This window comes from Lissotriton vulgaris, chromosome 3_2 (genome assembly GCF_964263255.1).
Source record: "Lissotriton vulgaris chromosome 3_2, aLisVul1.2, whole genome shotgun sequence".
Lineage (NCBI taxonomy): Eukaryota > Metazoa > Chordata > Amphibia > Caudata > Salamandridae > Lissotriton > Lissotriton vulgaris.
This window is the reverse complement of record NC_141690.1, coordinates 235,907,598-235,926,848: the sequence shown is the minus strand read 5'-3', so window position 1 is coordinate 235,926,848 and position 19,251 is coordinate 235,907,598. Positions and strand designations below refer to the sequence as shown.

The 19,251-nt window shown below is 47.2% G+C and overlaps 1 protein-coding gene across 3 annotated transcripts in view; it reads right to left on the bottom strand.

Annotated features, from left to right (window-relative positions):
- PTPRA (protein tyrosine phosphatase receptor type A) overlaps positions 1–19,251 on the bottom strand; it is a 906,420-nt gene that overhangs the window by 409,589 nt on the left and 477,580 nt on the right. For all 3 annotated transcript variants that reach the window (XM_086964286.1, XM_086964287.1, XM_086964288.1), the window contains 2 exons: positions 18,268–18,358; positions 17,467–17,543 (listed from right to left, as the gene is read on the bottom strand). In XM_086964286.1, the coding sequence (XP_086820412.1) occupies positions 17,467–17,543; positions 18,268–18,358 (168 nt within the window). The remainder of the gene's footprint in view (positions 1–17,466; positions 17,544–18,267; positions 18,359–19,251) is intronic.

Below are 19,251 nucleotides of genomic sequence, written 5' to 3'. Positions count from 1 at the left end.
AATATGCACTGAAAAACCTCTACAATTGTTCCTCCATAGGAATGCATTATAAAGAGAAAAACTCATTTGTAACATATCAGTGTCATTATGTTAGTCAAAACTGCAGCCAATCAGGCTCAAGCACCCTCTAGAACCTTCTCCTAAGAAGCTCCAGTCCTCAGATTTTCGTAGCACCAAAGTGAAGTAGAGTGCATGAGGAGAAGAGAGCCTCTGAGGGGAGGACGGGTGGGTCGCATGTGAATCTATGAAAGACACCAATACTGGAGAACCACCTGTTTAAAGGTAAGTAACAATTGTTCTTCTCCCGTGTTAGGGGTGTCTTTCATAGATTCACATGCTTGAATAGAATAGATAGCAGTAACCTCCTTAGAGCTGGGATTGCTAAATACATTCTCCAAACTTGAAGACAAGACCATACAGCTTAAAAGCATATAGCAATCACAGAAAGAAATGGAGGAGGGAACAGAGGCTCACCTTATTTAAAAAGATGACGAAGCACTGCTTGCCCCACTGCGTTATCCGCTTCGTTGATGGCCTCCAAACAGTAATGTCTGGTAAAGGTGTGCCTGCTGGACCATGTCCCTGCTCGGCAAATCTGGTGTAGAGGCACCCCAGCAAACAAAGCGGTGGATGACGCCATCGCTCTCGTCGAATGTGCCTTCACTGAACACTGTAAAGGCTTGCCAGCTTGCTGGTGACAAAAGGATATGGCTGCTGAGAGCCATCTTGCAACTGTTTGTTTTGTCACTGAATGTCCCCTCTGCATCCGTCCATATACTATAAACAGTTGATCGGATTTACGGAAAGGGGTAGTCCTTGAAATGTAACATTTTAGGCAACGTTTGATGTCTAAAGAATGTAATCGTTGTTCCGCCGGAGATCTTGGATCCGGGAAAAAAGTCTTTAAGAAGACAGGTTCGTTCAAATGGAAATCAGTAGGTACTTTCGGCAAAAAAGAAGGATTGGTACGAAGTGACACTCCATCGGGCTTAAATTGCAAATACGGAGGCTTGATCGTGAAAGCGTGGAGATCACTTACACGACGAGAAGATGTTAAGGCCAAAAGTAATGCAACTTTCCAGGTAAGATACTTGATGTCTGCTCTGTGAATTGGCTCAAAAGGAGGCTTCATAAGCTGTGACAACACTACGTTGAGGTGCCATGCCAGAGGAGGGCACCTAACAGGAGGAAACTTCCTGAAGAGACCTTTAAAGAACTGTCGGATTATTCTGGATGAACAGAGAGACGTTGAACCATCGTGTCGAAAGCGTGAAATAGCTGCTAAAAAAACTCTCAAGGTGGCATGAGAGACCAGACTGAGCGAGGCTCGGAAAGAAAGTTCCGGAGTGGAATTGATTGGATGGATATTGGATGCAGCGCACCAATGACAAAAACGCTTCCATTTTAGCTTGTACGTTTTGATGGTTGATGGAGCTCTAGCAGACGCTAGAATGTCTCTGCATTCTTGGGGCATATCTAAATTAACAAATTCGACGTATTCAGGTTCCATGCCGATAATTGAAGCGTTGATGGGTCTGGATGGCAAATTTGACCTTTGCCCATCGTCAGGAGGTCTGGACGTGGATGCAGATGAATGGGTGTGCATTGGGATAACTGAAGCAGTTCTGAGAACCATGCCTGTCTGGGCCAACGAGGGGCGATCAGTATTAAGTGGCAGGGTTACCTGCGCATTTTCCACAACGTCCTCGGCACCAACGGGATCGGTGGAAATGCAGAAGCAAACAGCCCGTTCCAATCCATGAGGAGGGCATTTCCGCTGGACTCTGGGTGGGGATGCCAGCTTGCGAAGGATCGGCACTTTCGGTTTACTGGGGTTGCAAGGAGGTCTATCATGGAACGACCCCAAAGGCGGAACACCAGGTCTAGAGTCGGCTGATGTATCTCCCACTCGTGAGTGGATGACGTGGACCTGCTCAGAGAATCCGCCAGGATGTTGGATACCCCCGGCAGATGGACCGCCGTTAAAGAAATTTGATGACGAAGAGCCCAGTCCCAAATCCTTTGAGCCAGTCGAGACAGTGGCTGAGATCTTGTGCCGCCCAGTTTGTTCATGTAGTGCATGCTGGTGGTGTTGTCTGTCTGAACCAGCACCGACTCCCCCTGCACTACGGGCAAGAATGATCTGAGCGCTAGGAAGATCGCCATCAACTCCAGCCGGTTGATATGCCAGGTTCGTTGTGTCGCCGTCCATTTGCCTTTGATGGAAAGGTCCTGGAGATGAGCCTCCATGGACGCATCTGTAGTCAACGTCAGATCCGGAGACTGGGCTAGAAACGAAGTTCCTTCGTCCAGATTGGATGGTTGTTCCCACCAAAGCAAACTGCTCTTCATGAGGGACGTTACCCTCACCAGGTCGTTGAAAGACCCCGACACCTGGCGCCATTGCAGGTCTAATTCTTCCTGTATAGGACGAGTGCGCAACCTGCAATTTGGGATCAGTGCGATACAGGACGATGCCATCCCCAGAAACGACTTTAACGTCCGCACAGAAACTGACTGCTTTGACCGGATGAGAGAGACCAGACGAACTATCTTTTGAAGACGTTCGAGGGAGATGAAGGCTTTTGACAGGCCTGTGTCTAGAATTGCTCCCAGGAAGTTTCTTCTTTGCAGCGGTGCAAAGTGTGACTTCTCCATATTGATGGTTAACCCCAGTGATTCGAACGTCTGCTGACATAGACGTGTGTCGTGAACCAGCTGTTGAGGAGATTGGGATTTTAGAAGACAATCGCCCAGATAAGGAAAAATCTGAACTCCCTGAAGACGCAGATGAGCCATGACCGGAGCCAAAGCTTTCGTGAAGACACGAGGTGCTGAACGTAGGCCAAAAGGTAGCACCTTGAACTGATAGTGTATTGGACCCACCTTGAACCTCAAGAACTGGCGATGCTGATGGAGTATTTGCACATGAAAATAGGCGTCTTGCAGGTCTATTGTTGTTAGAAAATCTCCGCTGCAGAGAAGTCGCAAGACTTCCGATAACGTCAGCATGCGGAACGATTGTTGTTTTAGGAACAAATTGAGAGCTCTCAAATCCAGAATGGGCCGCCACTCTCCCGTCTTTTTGAGAGTGAGGAAAAACCGTGAGTAGAAACCTTTCCCTCGCTGAGATATAGGAACCACTTCGACTGCACCCTTTTCTATCAGAAGACGAACCTGATGTTGTAGTTCCTCGAGATGGGGAGGTGGCGGGCCTGATGGTGGAGAATTTGAAAGAATCTCTGTGAACTCCAAGGCATGACCCCTGTGTACAATGTCTAATACCCATTGGTCCGATGTTATCATAGACCACTGGGAATAAAACTGCGAGATTCGCCCTCCAACTCTCTGTGGAACTAGAAAGTCATTGACGTTTGTTGTTGGCACCCCTATAGGTAGATTTTCCTCTATAGGGCTTTGACTGCTGCTGACGATTGGACTGCTGGTTGGAGTATTTCCTTGATTGTACTGGCGGTACTGGGACTGCCCTCCTCGAAAAGTGCTTGAAGATGTGCCTCGTCCACGCGCACCACGAAAAAGCTGCTTTTTGAATAGTAAGGATCCAAGCGACTTTGCCGTATCGGTATCTTTCTTTATCGATTCTAGTGGCTCATCGATGTGAGAGCCAAAGAGAGACTCACAGTCATACGGCATGTCAAGTATATTCGATTGGACCTCCTGTCGAAACGATGTGGATTTTAGCCAACCCTGACGCCGGAGAGCCGCAGCACTGGCAAGGATACGAAAACCAGTACCCGCAACGTCCACAGCACAGTCAATTATCTCTTCTGATGCCCTCTTGAAGGATCTAGTGCGCTTCCGCTCTGGATGTCTCCGGAATCAACGAGACTAGCGCAGAAATGTCTGACCACATTTGTCGGTCGAAACGACCTAAAATGGCCAACGCATTTGCGACACGGACTGATGTAGACGCCATGGTTGAAAACTTCTTCCCAATCGCATCCATATGTCGACCCTCTCTATCCGGTGGAGTAGTGATAGGAGTTGCAGGGTTACGTGCTCGTCGTTGCGCTGCCTGGCTCACCACTGAATCCGGCTTAGGATGCGAGATCAAGCAAGCGGGCGAACCAGTCGGGCCCTATATTTCTTTTCTAGCCGAGGGAGTTGAGCAGGTAAGGAGTTAGGAGCCTGCATGATTTTTATTCCCTCCTTCCACACAAATTCGATAATAGGTATGGTGTGGACCTGTTTGTAAGGCTGGTTCTTAAAGTCATAGAGAAAGCAGTCTTCCTCTCGCTGCGCTCTTGGTAATTTGAAGCGGTCTGCCGCCTTATCCATCAATATATGGAAGCTAGCAATGTCAACCGGAGGTGAATCACCGGAGTCGCCCGGCTGAGGAGAGGGCGTTTGCATTCGATAGTCATCGAATTCTGGCATATCCGGGTCTTGGTCATCATCCGTATCCTGGGGAACTTCTCCTTCCTCTCTTTCCGGCTCTGCCTCATCCACCACATCTTCTTGAGAATTAGTGGGGATAGCTTGACGGGGCCTTTCTGGAAGAGCAGTCTGCTTTGAAGGCTGCTGCTGATGTTGAGTAGGCTCCGTTATCTCAGATGTAGCATGGCTCGGGGTACCCTGAGGTGTTGGAGGAAATCTCCTATTGTAATCATCCAGCATATGCTGGAGGTTGGAAAACAGATACTGGAAATGTTGCCATTGGAACCTGTACATATTGTTCCTCCTGCTGGTCATCGTCCTCCTCCTCGTCGTCTTCAGAACTTGTGTCCTGACACTTAATAATCAAGTCCGATGGACTGTGGGCATCACCAAAAACATTGTTGTCCGCAATGGACTCTGTTTCCTGGTCATTAGCCAACATCGGTGAGGGAGGCTGGAGAGTAGGAGGTGGCAACTGGAGTGTAGATTCCTGGAAATTGCCCATGGAAGGCTCCGTAATGACTGGAGTACTTGAAGTGTCCAAAGGCACTAGAGGCATAGTGGCGAAAGGCATTGATCCTGAAGTGGATGCTGCGTCTTCCTGCTGCGCTCCAGAATCTAAAGGCAAAGCTGCCGTTGACGTAGCCGTTGCCGTCGATGACTTAGTCGACATAGATGTTTTATCTGGAGCAGCCGTCGACGATGAGGACGTAGACACAGCTGTCGGAGACGGTGATTTTTTAGATGTATTTGTCGACGAGTGTCTTGCCACAGCCGTCGACGGAGCTTCGTCGACGAATCCTTGGGTGTTATCTTCTTCGTCGACGAGCTGGTCGACGGAGCTTTCATCGTCGACGGGACCTTCGTCGTCGTTGAACTAGTCGACGGGACATGTAGCGTCGACGATAATTTTTTCGGCGACGGAAGCTTCTTCGCCGACGAGATAATAGGGATCGTCGACGAGATAGAGGAGATTGAGGCTCTCGTCGACATGCAAGCCGTCGACGAGACAATCATAGACGACGAAAAAGCAGACGTCGTCGTCACTGTAATCGTCGACGAAGCCACAGCAGCCAATTTCGTCGTTGGAATGGTAGTCGACGAGCCCGTTGACGACCGCGCTGTCAGAAGTGTAACAACACTTATAGAGGCTGGAAAAGACGCCTGATAGCCAGGTCTCGTGGGCGTAGACACAGAAGTTATAGTAGCAGTAGGTTTTACTTGGGCTAAAGTTAAGGCCAGCTTTTTCTTCTTCAGAAAAGGAGATGGTAACTCCTGAACACTGCCATGCTTGGAAGCAGCAGTTGAAGGACCTGACTGGAAACTCTCTGCGTCTGACAAAACTGCGTCTTTGTCCTGAAGGCGCTTCAACCACAGAAGAAGACGACCCTCCCTGTCTCAGAGTTTTAGCAGGAAAAGTTCTACAGAACTTGCAGTCAGCCACCTTGTGTTCTGGATACAAACAGTAAATACACTTTTGGTGGGGGTCCTTCTCAAACAAACGCAGTTTCCCACAGGAAGATCAAGGCCTAAACAAAGACTTCTTACTTGACATCTCGAAAAACAACTGAAGTAGAAGAGTTGAATGAAGAAAACTGAGCAGAGCTCAGGGAGACTCCCTTCACACGACGTGCGGTAGAAAATCTGAGGACTGGAGCTTCTGAGGAGAAGGTTCTAGAGGGTGCTTGAGCCTGATTGGCTGCAGTTTGGACTAACATAATGACACTGATATGTTACAAATGAGTTTTTCTCTTTATAATGCATTCCTATGGAGGAACCATTGAAGAGGTTTTTCAGTGTGTATTATCTCTATTTTTATTATGTATTATGTTATTACATATATAAATATATTAGCATTATTGCAATCTTTATGTGCCGTGGGACTCCCACTTCGACGACGGGGAATATTCAAGCATGTGAATCTATGAAAGACACCCCTAATACTGGAGAACCAAGCATTGACGAGCTAAGAATAAAGCTGGCTGAACTACAATCATCTATTAAAAAGACCCTTAGACAGAGATACAGTGCCAAAATTCATAAATATAAAATGGCTCAATATGAAGGTGGAGATAGAATCGGTAAAGTGTTGGCATACAAGACAGCTGATAAGAAAGCTAGAACTAAGATAAAGACAATTATAGGTTTAGACCAACGCGAGTATGAACAACCGGATCAGATTCTAAACCAGTTTGTTAGCTATTATCAAAACTTGTACACCCCAGACAATATACCCTCTAAGGCCACAATATCGCAATATCTTAATAAATATTTATCATCACAAAGAGATATTGGTATAGAAACCTCCCAACAACTTCGCTCAAAAATAACATTAACTGAAATAAATTTAGCAATTTCTGCTCTACCTCTAGGAAAGGCAGTTGGAGAGGATTGTCTACCGCTGGAATTCTATAAAATTTGTGCTCAGGAGCTGTTACCTCTTCTAGAAGTAGTCATCAACTCTATACACAACAGAAATTAAAGGGTATTAAGTATACGGGAAATAATGGCGCTCAAACAGTATTAGCGTGTATATCAAGTGGAAATTACAATAATCACTGGTGCTAGTAGGGAGGGGAGACCCCAAGAACCCCTCAATTTAAATGTGAGAATTCACATCTAAGAATTAAGAAAACAAAATCCCGCGCACACAGATTAGGTACAAACAAGTAGAATGCTACTATATATGATTCACAGTGACAAATGTCCAACGTAGGTTCTTTGATGTATATTTCCTTTTATTAGATCGTCACACCAATGGGAATTCACAGCCAGCCGACACGTGTTTCGCTATAGGTCTATACAATTCTAGACGCTATAACTCTTCAGGGCTCAATGGCTGGAGGATGACGGCGTAGTAGTTCAGTTAAAAGAGTTCAAAACACACTGTATAGAGGAGACGCCAACTTCCAGCATATCTCGCGTCCCACTTCCGGGTCGGGGACGAGAGTTACATCGAGGGTGATTCTACCCAGAACTCGGACACCACACGTACTCATGTGGTGTGCATTGAAGAATTTCTTTAACTCCACGATTGGGAACATGGATTTGTTGCTCGCATAGATATGCTGGAAGTTGGCGTCTCCTCTATACAGTGTGTTTTGAACTGTTTTAACGGAACTACTACGCCGTCATCCTCCTACTAATAGGTTACCCTGCCGGGTTGGAATTATCACCGGACTGGGGCCCTTACAGATAAGGATCCAGCCATTGAGCCCTGAAGAGTTATAGCGTCTAGAATTGTATAGACCTATAACGAAACACGTGTCGGCTGGCTGTGAATTCCCATTGGTGTGACGATCTAATAAAAGGAAATATACATCAAAGAACCTACGTTTGACATTTGTCACTGTGAATCATATATAGTAGCATTCTACTTGTTTGTACCTAATCTGTGTGCGCGGGATTTTGTTTTCTTAGTCATCAACTCTATAACTAAATCTGTGAAGGCTCCAACATCGTGGAAAATAGGTCTTGCAGAGTTGGCATGAATATCAATCCTACACAGATTGTAGCCTCACTATCCCATATAAATGTAATAGTTCATTCCTCTAATTTAAGACTACAATCATACAGAACAATTACGCAGCTAGATTACACCCCGCAAAGAATATCTAGCTGGACACAGGGAAATCAAGTAACCGATAAAACAAAATGTCCGAAATGCGATATGACAGCAGCTGGAATAGAACACATGCTCTTTTCTTGCCCAAGGCTACTTACATTCTGGAAGGAGATAATGGATGTCCTAAAACGCAAACAAATCAACACCCCGGTGCTTTCAGCACATTTGGTGCTTTTGGACATTCAAGCTGTTAACTGTCAGCATAAAGACCTAATATCTATAATATTTGCTTGTGCTAGGTTAGTGATAGCAAGGTCGTGGATCTCAAAAGAACCTCCAAATATATCAGAATGGTGCACTTTGGTAAATGAAATAAGAGTAATGGAACTTACGCTAGCAAAACATAGAGGTCCAAAGGCATACAAAAGGAGAAAATCTGGAGAAAATTTTTTTTAACTCTGAAATATCAACTGTGTGGGCCTGATTCACAGAATGAACTTAAGACTCAATCCTAAACGTACTACTCTTTTGGTATTCACAGATTGCACTTACTACTTTTGGTATTCACGGAATGAACTTACTCATTTCGGTATTCACAGAAGTTAGGACTCCTAACTTTAGGACTCCTAAATGCCTTCTGTGAATACCGAAAGTCTTAAAATTAGGATTTTTCTCAATTTAGTAGTAGTAAAGTTCTACTACTAAATTGAGAAAAATCCTAATTTTAAGACTTTCGGTATTCACAGAAGGCATTTAGGAGTCCTAAAGTTAGTGGTCCTAACTTTACTACTACCAAATTGAGAAAAATCCTAATTTTAAGACTTTCGGTATTCACAGAAGGCATTTAGGAGTCCTAAAGTTAGGAGTCCTAACTTCTGTGAATACCGAAATGAGTAAGTTCATTCTGTGAATACCAAAAGTAGTAAGTGCAATCTGTGAATACCAAAAGAGTAGTAAGTTTAGGATTGAGTCTTAAGTTCATTCTGTGAATCGGGCCCTTTAACTTATCTTAAAAGAGGCCAAACTTACTTGAGATTTCTTTTTCATCTGTTAAATACTACATATGTTTTCTTAAAATGTATTTGTTTTTCCTCTGTTCTTTCTATTTGTTTTTGATACTAACTGATCTGCCTATTTTATTTTATACTGCTATTTTCATGACATGTAAATGTAATATGCTCCATCTTGCAATAATAAATATATATACAAAAAAAAGAAATATAGCCTAATTTCATCTTTCAAAAGCATCTTCACTATGAATTCCTCACTGCAGCAGTGATTGTGCATTCTAACAAGTGTACAATGGAAGGGTGCGATTCCTATATTACAAAAGGAAGTCATTTAGGAAAGGTATGTAATAAATACCCTTCAATACACAACGTTCTCAGTGCACTACTGAGGGGTATCACCATGTCCCAAATGGCACCAGCTTTATTTCACCTACTTCCACTGTCATCGGAAAGCAAATAGTAAAACGAAGATTTGACAAGGTTTCTCCAATCCTGAAAAAACCAAACTTGCCTCACAAGGCTCCTATTCTGCCCAGGAGAACTGGTTTCAAATCAGCACACTGATCTCTCCAAATTACCCTGGGAGACACAGGATGGTTTTTGGGCAGCCACAGTCAAAAGCACTTTATTAACACTCACTTCAATACATGAGGGCTGTGCATCATCTATGATTTGCTGCTGTTGATGCTGAGCAGGACATTTCTGGCAGAACCAATTCAAATATTTAAAAAGCAAATAACCTTCTTAAATATGTTAAGGCCACCTGCAGGATCGGTGCACCAGCCGCAGCATCTGCGCCGCTGCACCAGCTGCAGCATCTGCGCCACCGGCTGCTTCGCACCAGCCGCAGCATCTGCGCCGCCGGCTGCTTCGCACCAGCCGCAGCATCTGCGCCACAGCACCAGCCGCTCCACCAGCCGCACCATCTGCGCCGCTGCACCAGCTGTAGCAACTGCACCACTGCACTAGCCGCAGCAACTGCACCACTCCACCAGCCGCAGCAACTGCGCCACTCCACCAGCCGCAGCAACTGCGCCACTCCAACCAGCCGCAGCAACTGTGCCACTCCAACCAGCAATTGTGCCGCTCTACCACCCGCAGCAAAGAAATAAGTTACTTACCTGTAACTGAGGTTATTCAGTATTGGTATCTTTCATCGATTCACATGCTTGAATCATTCCCAGGCGTCGAGATGGGAGTCCCACAGTAAAATTAGCAGCAGTATTTAACAAATATCATAGGTTATAATGGCCAAAGGCCATGCTATTGATGGCCTATCTAGGTTCTTTATTTATTTTTTAAACCGGATGTTGAAACCCAGCTAATCAACACCCTCTAGAACACTCCCAGCAGATGCAGTTTCCCTCAGATTTTCTAAGCACAAGGGGGAAGTAAGTATCCCATAAAACTAAAGAGAAACTTCTAAGAGGAAGATGGTGGGCTGAATGTGAATCTAGTAAAGATACCAATACTGGATAACCGCACAGTCACAGGTAAGTAACTTATTTTCTTATCCAGTATTTGGGGCATCTTCATAGGTTCACATGCTTTAATCAGAATAGCAAGCAGTACACAAAAAATTGTACTGTCGATAGTGGAAGGACATTTATCAAGTCAGTCAAATAAAACAGAGCTCATTGTAAGCATGCAAATACTCTTGCAATCCTAGAAAGTCCAGAATAGGTCTACACTAGAAGCACTTGCATCCTGCTATGTCCATGAAGCATTCAATTAAATGTTTCGCAAAAGCAATAGAAAAACGAAGCTACTTATTGTAATTCTAAAGTTATCAGAAATAATGTTAGCAGATGATATTAAGCAATGCTATGTATGCTTAATAAAGTATAAAAGTCCCACAGCAGCATCTTCACGCTGCGTAGACTGCCGACAGTAGTGCTGCGTGAAAATGTGGACACGTTTCCATGTTGCAGCATGGAAAATTTTCTCCCACGTCACTCCAGCTAAGAGAGCTGCCTATGTGGACACAGACCTGGTATAGCCCTGGTGGAGTGTGCCTTAGTTATTCTTGTTAACGAATGTTAACCTTGTCATAGGAGACTAGTATTGCTGCAGACACCCATCTGGCGATAGTGGCCTTAGTCACTGCTGTTCCTTCCCTGCCCTGTCGGTAAGCCACCAGCAGCTGATCAGTCTTTCTTATCAATCAGTGACACTTATAAAGCGCGCTGCATACCCGTAGGGTCTCAAGGCGCTGGGGGGGGCGGAGGTGCCGCTACTGCTCGAACAACCAGGTCTTCAGCTTCTTCCTGAAGGAGAGGTGGTCTTGGGTCAGGCGCAGGTCGGGAGGGAGGGAGTTCCAGGTCTTGGCGGCCAGGTAGGAGAAGGACCTTCCTCCTGTAGTCGCTCTTCGGATGCGGGGGACGGCGGCGAGGGCGTGGTTGGCTGATCGGAGGTGGCGTTTGGGAGCGTAGAAGTTGACTCAGCTGTTGAGGTAGCTCGGGCCTTGGTCGTGTAGGGCTTTGTGTGCGTGGGTGAGGAGGCGGAAGGTGATTCTTTTGTTGACGGGGAGCCAGTGAAGGTCTCTCAGATGTCCGGAGATGTGGCTGGTTCGTGGGATGTCGAGGATGAGTCTGGCTGAGGCGTTCTGGATCCGCTGGAGTCTCTTCTGGAGCTTGGCGGTGGTACCGGCGTAGAGGGCGTTGCCGTAGTCCAGTCGGCTGGTGACGAGGGCCTGGGTGACGGTCTTCCTGGTCTCGGTGGGGATCCACCAGAAGATCTTCCGTAGCATGCGTAGGATGTTGAAGCACGCCGAGGAGACGTTGTTGACTTGCCTGGTCATGGAGAGGAAGGAGTCCAGGATGAAGCCCAGGTTGCGTGCATGGTCTGTCGGTTTGGGTGCGGTGCCCAGGGCGGGAGGCCACCAGGAGTCGTCCCAGGCGGAGGGTGAGGAGCCCAGGATGAGGACCTCCGTCTTGTCTGAGTTCAGTTTCAGGCGGCTGGTCGTCATCCACTCGGCTACCTCTTTCATCCCTTCGTGCAGGTTGGCTCTGGCGGCGGCGGGGTCGTTGGTCAGGGAGAGGATCAGCTGGGTGTCGTCGGCGTAGGAGATTATGCTCAGGTTGTGTTTGCGTACGATGGCCGCGAGGGGGCTCATGTAGACGTTGAAGAGGGTGGGGCTCAGAGATGATCCTTGGGGGACGCCGCAGATGACTTCGGAGGCCTCTGACTTGTACGGTGGTAGGCGGACTCTCTGTGTTCTTCCGTCGAGGAAGGAGATGATCCATTCCAGCGCCTTGTCCTGGATTCCGATGTTGCTGAGGCGCCGTACTAGGGTGCGGTGGCAGACCGTGTCGAATGCCGCGGAGAGGTCTAGGAGGATGAGGGCCGCTGTTTCTCCATTGTCCATCAGGGCTCGGATGTCATCGGTGGCGGCGATGAGGGCGGTCTCGGTGCTGTGATTGGCTCGGAAGCCGGACTGTGAGGGGTCGAGGGATCCGTTCGTCTCGAGGAAGGTGGCCATCTGCTTGTTGACGGTCTTCTCGATGACTTTGGCTGGAAACGGGAGGAGCGAGATGGGGCGGTAATTCTTGAGGTCGGTGGGGTCCGCTGTTGGTTTCTTGAGTAGAGCGCTGAGTTCAGCGTGTTTCCAGCTCTCAGGGAAGATGGTGGTGTCGAAGGATGTGTTGATGATGTCTCGCAGGTGGGGTGCGATGACAGCGTCGGCCTTGTTGAAGACGTGGTGAGGGCAGGGGTCGGTCGGTGATCCGGAGTGGATGGAGTTCATCGTGCGGATGGTGTCTTCGGTGCTGATCGGGGTCCAGGCGTGGAGGGTGGTGGTGGGGGGTGGTTGTTCGGTCATGGTGTGCGTTGGTTGGTTGTTGAAGCTGTTGTGTATGTCCGCGATCTTGTTGTGGAAGTATGAAGCGAGGGAGTTGCAGAGGTCTTGCGATGGGGTGATGTCGTTGTTTCCTGCGCTGGGGTTGGAAAGCTCTTTCACGATGTTGAAGAGTTCCTTGCAGTTGTGTGCGTTGTTGTCCAACCGGTCCTTGAATGCTGTTTTCTTGGCGGCACGGATCAGCTGGTGGTGTTTCCGGGTGGCGAGTTTGAAGGCGGTCCTGTTGTCCGGTGTCGGTTCCCTTCTCCAGACTTTCTCGAGGGCTCGGCAGTTCTTCTTGGAGCTCTTGAGTTCGTTGGTGAACCACGGGGCCTTCTTGCTGCCGGGTCTGCTAGGCGGGGTCCTCAGTGGGGCGAGTTCGTCCGCGCAGTTGCTGATCCACTTCGTGAGGTTATGTCTTTTGTCTTAAGCGGGTAACATTTTTAAACATCTTTTAACATCTAGCGTGTGCAACGCTTGCTCTGCCGGACTAGATGGATTTGGAAAAAAGGACTGAAGTATTACTGGTTTGTTAAGATGTTATTGAGTGGTTACTTTTGGAATAAAAGTTGGGTTTGTACGCAGAGCCACATAATTTTCAGTGAAATGAAGAAATGGTTCTCTGACTAACATAGAAACCTGGTTTCACTAACTCTCTTCGTAGAAGTGAGAGCAAGTAGATGAGCTACTTTCCAAATTAAAAATATATTTAAGTATTTGAAGGCCAGCAACTTAGGAGCTATGCAAGCAAATGAAGAGATTTCGGGTCTGGGTGACGCACTTGGCCCTGGTCAGGAGAGATGGAGATGGTTGTAGGCGTGTGGGATTCGACTCCAACAGCAGATGTTTTCTGAACCAATGCTGCCTGGGCCATCGTGGTGCATCAGGATCAAGCGACAGCCTTCTATTTTCATCTTGCGTAGCACCCTGAGAATTAATGGGATTGGGTGGGGGTTGGGGGAGGGGGGGGATCGTAAGCATATATCCCGTACCTCCATGATGGAACCTGCTGGCATAGGACTAGTATTTGGCGTTCTATTTCATGGTAAAGAGGTCTAAGGTCAGCTTTCCCCACCTCTGACACACATGTTCCAACTCCCATTCTTGACAATTGAACTGTGCTCTGCTTAAGGTATCCGCCAGTGTATTGTGAAGCCCCCGGTCTCTGAGCGAGATTCCGTGTCGAGTGGTCCAGTCCCAGAGCTCACATGCTTCCTGTGATAGCCTGATGGATTTGGAACAACTGAAGGCGGGTGTTTGTTGCTTGAGTGGCCTTCTGTACAGTTGGTGTTTCGAGCAACTAGTCGTCCAGGTATGGAAATACTTGGAGACTTTGAAATCGCAGGGGTGCTGCTAACGAGGCCAGGCACTTGGTAAAGATTCTTGACGCTGATTTGAGGCCACACGGAAGTATTTTGTAGTGGTAGTTGGTACCAGCTACCGTGGATCTTAAGAATTTCCGATGTTTCGGATGGATAGGGATGTGAAAACATGCATCTTCCATATCGAAGGAGGTCATGAAGACTCCTTTGTTGAGACGCCATAGAATTTCTTGAGTGTGTAACCATCCTGAATGTTTGTTTACTGAGAAACTTAAGATCCACGCAGTTCATTCCCCCTATTTCTTTTTTTTTTTTAAAGAAAAAACATGAATAGAAACCTTTTCCCCTTTGAGATAAAGGGACCTTTTCTATTACTCATTTGGATAGCATGACCCAAGCCTCTTTGAGTAGTAAGTGAAGATGGGGCAGGTCTCCCCTGGGTGGAATATTCGGCAGGCGCTAAGTGAAATCTAGGCTGCGTCCAAAAGGTGACAAGGTCCAACACCCACTGATCTGTTATCTTGCGCCACTGCTGCAGATAGTTCGAAATGTTCGCACGACTGTGGGTGCAATCGCCGAGGGTGCACTCGTCGGTGGTATCTTCATCGTGGGAGACAGTCAAAGGGAGAGCACTGACTGTGTTCAACGAGGATGAAGCTTTCGGTGTCAACTGACTTCTGGAGAGTGAGACTTTAGTAGACGACATAGGGGCCAAGATTATTGTTATTGTCATGGTTGCTGTCAATGTTACACTTATCGTCGTGGAGTGTGGAAATGTAGACTATGGTTTTTTGGGAGATTTCTGCCTCACTCGGTCCGAGGAGGTGGTCTTGGGTGATCCTAGTCCTTTCTGGATGACGTAGAGGGCACAAAGTAGCTCCTTTCTCCTTAGAGCCTTAAGAGTCATGACAAAGTCTATGGTGTTTCCTACCTTCTCCGGAGGAACGGTTTCTTGACCTGGCACTTTTGTGAGATGTGGAGGATTTCGCACTCTCTTTATCAGATGAAACTTGTCTGGTGCTTAGTGGTTTGAAGGCACAGCAACTGCCTTCACTCTCTATCCTTGAGGGTCTTAGAAGAAAAAGTGCGACAGATCTTACATTCCTTTACCTCATGCTTTGGCTAGAGGCAATATATGCACTCTTTATATGGATCATCCACATGGACTGTTTTCCTGTCACACGGAAAAGGCCCCTCTTGTCAGACATGGTGCAGAATTCCAGAAATTGAGAAAAACTGAGTAGCACTCGGGGAGACTCCCTTCCACGCGACATGCACTGAAAATCTGAGGGATACGGCTCCTGCGGGGAGTGTTCTAGAGGGTGCAGACAGCCGATTGGCTGGGTTTCAACATTAGGTCCTTTAACAAAAAAAAACAGATAGGCTATCAATAGCATGGCCTATGCCCATTATAACCTATGATATTTATTAAATACGGCTTGATAATTTTAACCGTGGGACTCCCATCTCGACGACGGGGAAAGATTCAAGCATGTGAATCTGTGAAAAGGTACTTATACTGGATAATCGCAGTTACAGGTAAGTAACTCATTATTTTCTTCCTGCAGGTGGTGCAACAGCACTGGTGGTAGAGTAGCACAGTTGCTGCGGGTGGTAGAGTAGCACGGTGGGTACAGCGGCGTAGCGGGTGCAGCGGCGCAGTCGCTGCGGCCGGCCCAGTCGCTGCGGCCGGGGCGGTCGGCCCAGCCGCTGCGGCCGGGGCGGTCGGCCCAGTCGCTGCGGCCGGGGCAGCGGCTCAGTCGCTACGGCCGGTGCAGCGGCTCAGTCGCTACGGTCGGTGCAGCGGCTCAGTCGCTACGGCCGGTGCAGCGGCTCAGTCGCTACGGCCGGTGCAGCGGCTCAGTCGCTACGGCCGGTGCAGCGGCTCAGTCGCTACGGCCGGTGCAGCGTCAGTCGCTACGGCTGGTGCAGCGGCTCAGTCGCTACGGCTGGTGCAGCGGCTCAGTCGCTACGGCTGGTGCAGCGGCTCAGTCGCTACGGCTGGTGCAGCGGCTCAGTCGCTACGGCTGGTGCAGCGGCTCAGTCGCTACGGCTGGTGCAGCGGCTCAGTCGCTACGGCTGGTGCAGCGGCTCAGTCGCTACGGCTGGTGCAGCGGCTCAGTCGCTACGGCTGGTGCAGCGGCTCAGTCGCTACGGCTGGTGCAGCGGCTCAGTCGCTACGGCTGGTGCAGCGGCTCAGTCGCTACGGCTGGTGCAGCGGCTCAGTCGCTACGGCTGGTGCAGCGGCTCAGTCGCTACGGCTGGTGCAGCGGCTCAGTCGCTACGGCTGGTGCAGCAGCTCAGTCGCTACGGCTGGTGCAGCGGCTCAGTCGCTACGGCTGGTGCAGCGGCTCAGTCGCTACGGCTGGTGCAGCGGCTCAGTCGCTACAGCTGGTGCAGCGGCTCAGTCGCTACGGCTGGTGCAGCGGCTCAGTTGCTACGGCTGGTGCAGCGGCTCAGTTGGACTCTCCGCTGGACAACGAGGAATGATTCAAGCATGTGAATCTATGAAAGATACCCCAATACTGGGTGACTGTACTGCTTTACAAACTGCAGGCAATGTGCTGCTTTACCACCTGCAGGCACTGTGCTGCTTTACCACATGCAGGAACTCTGCTGCTTTACCACCTGCATGAACTGTGCAACTGTACTACATAATTCCAATGTGGCATGATGTAGAAACACAGTACAGCGAGTACCTCCTGCTTTCTCCATAGAAAATAAAGAGCTAAAGGTATTTTAATGAATAAAAAGATTAACAGTAATTTATAGCAAGTAAAATAGACTCGCTAAGTGCTCTACCAGTCTTGCTTACCCTAAAACAAAGACTCTGAATTACTAAAACTTTTGTGCGATTGAGATTTTACGCTTTGATTGTTACAGAGTACTAGTCCCTCTAAAAGGTGGAATCAATACAAAATGCAAGGACCAAAAACACCAGGTGCGATGAGTTTGGTTCCTGCACCATTCCCAAAGAACGTGGGTCAGAACTCGCTCATATGTGGGCACAGCATTTTATTACACACAGACTGTTTTCAAAAGAAGAATGAATGCAAAAGATGCAAACGCTGCTGACCATAATTGTTTGACTGAACATAACAGCTGATCAAAGAATTTTCATGAATCAAGTGTGAAGTATTAGTCTACGAAATGCACACATAGTTTCATTTTCGGCAATACAATATTTTCCAGTTACTTTTGATTTGCGGCGCTCAACACCTCACCAAAATACCTTTCAAGTTGTTTTAGGTAGTAGCCTTCTAGAAAGTATAAGGATAAAAAAAAATTACTAAACTAGCACAGCTAGTAAATTATACCAAATAAATCATGACTTACATTAATGAAAGAAGCATTGATGTAGTCGGAGTCGGGGACACCCTCGATTGGCGACAGGTGAAGTCGAGAGTGATCATCTGGGGCAAAGAAAAGGACACTTAGAATTCATATCACAGTGTAAAAAGGACAAACAGTTTGATTTGTAGGGAAATTCAATTTTTACAAGCCACAGTGATAGCTCAGTTTTTTAAAGGTCAAACAAGAACAGTTGCCCTATCACGATTCACCCAAACTCTAGCAACAATGAACTGAATATCAATTGTAAACTACTAAATGATAAATAGATGTAAATGTGAAGAGGCCAATTTAGATATTTCTAGCTAAGAAGCAGTAACTATTTGTTTGACTGCATTTAATGAACTAAAACAATGGGGAGCGGGAAATGTAGGGAATGCAGGGGTTAGACCACCAAATTAACCAACCGTGGATTTGGAGTTACAGAGCTAAGACCATGAGAAACGTGCAACAAATACTGGAGGGCCGGATATTCTATTAATAAATAGTGCCCGATGGTGAGTTGGTGAACGCTCAGACCTTTAAGACAGAATTATTTGATTTCATAACATGCCCCATCCCACTCCTTTTTACCTCACCGTTGAGTTTCCAAAGGCACCACTGCAGACCTGTGGGTGTCTAAATCCAGGACTGCAATGTGCAAAACTCACTATTTTATCTCAGTGAAGGTGGACACATTTCACAATGTCAGACTAGCAACAAAGAAAAAAAATGAGGGCTCCTATCATCTAGAGGTCGTCATCAGCCAGAATGTGAGCCCTTCAGAGGTCTTGAGCTGATACCTACACGGCAGAATGTTGACATATCGGTTCTTCTCCTTGTTCTCTTCCTTGGAGGCAGCTTCGCAAGTCGCTTGTATGGGGCATGCAGGGAGGGCCTAGATACGAAAAACAAAATAGTTAATTATTAATTCCCATTGAAATGGCCAGACTCAATTTTCTGAACTGCGTGACCACATTATGAGCCAACCCAACACGGGTCTCACAGACACTCGAACGTTGAGTTGGGAAGTAATGGGGAGAGGTGTGGCGCCGCGGCCAGGGCGACTGACGCTGGGGGATCACGGTTCGATCCCCGGCTCTGTCAGCAGGGGTCTGCCCAGCACCATGCGAATCTGGGCAATAGCTCACTTAATCTTCCCAATGGCCCCCAGCGCCAAGATACCCCTAAGGGGTGATTTGCGCGCTATTACAAGTACTGGATTTACATTTTAAGGAGCTGTGAAATTCTTGTCCCCTTTTACAAATTAAGATACCTTTTGTACTGCTCACTACATTATGTAGCATTTCCTCAATCCACAGCCTGGGCAGATTACCCAGAATTAATGTCCACTCCATCGGGTTCTGTTGGCTGAGAGGGATGTAAAAACGTACTTATACCGATCTTGTAAGTAACCAGTGTATGTCACTGATGGATGTGAATGAATGGAAAAATGAAAAACGAGAAAACATTGGAGGAAAATAAACCATGGAAAACCAATTTTAAGGAAAGAACTTTGAGGAAATACAAATAAATCGAAAATTAAAGTTAGCATTTTAAAAAATAGATGATTTTAAGTAAAAATCCAAAATTATATTAAACTTGGTGGAGTTTAGGAGTAGCAAGGGATTGTTGGATTCAGAGATGGGTGATGGTTAGGGGTGATAAAGGTATTTTAGGGATCATGAATAGATTAAGTTTAGGGGCTATGAGGATTTTTTTAGGGAGCAGGAATAGATGAAGTTTAAGGATGGTGAGAGTTTTTAAGCGATTGTGAATGGAAGGAGTTAA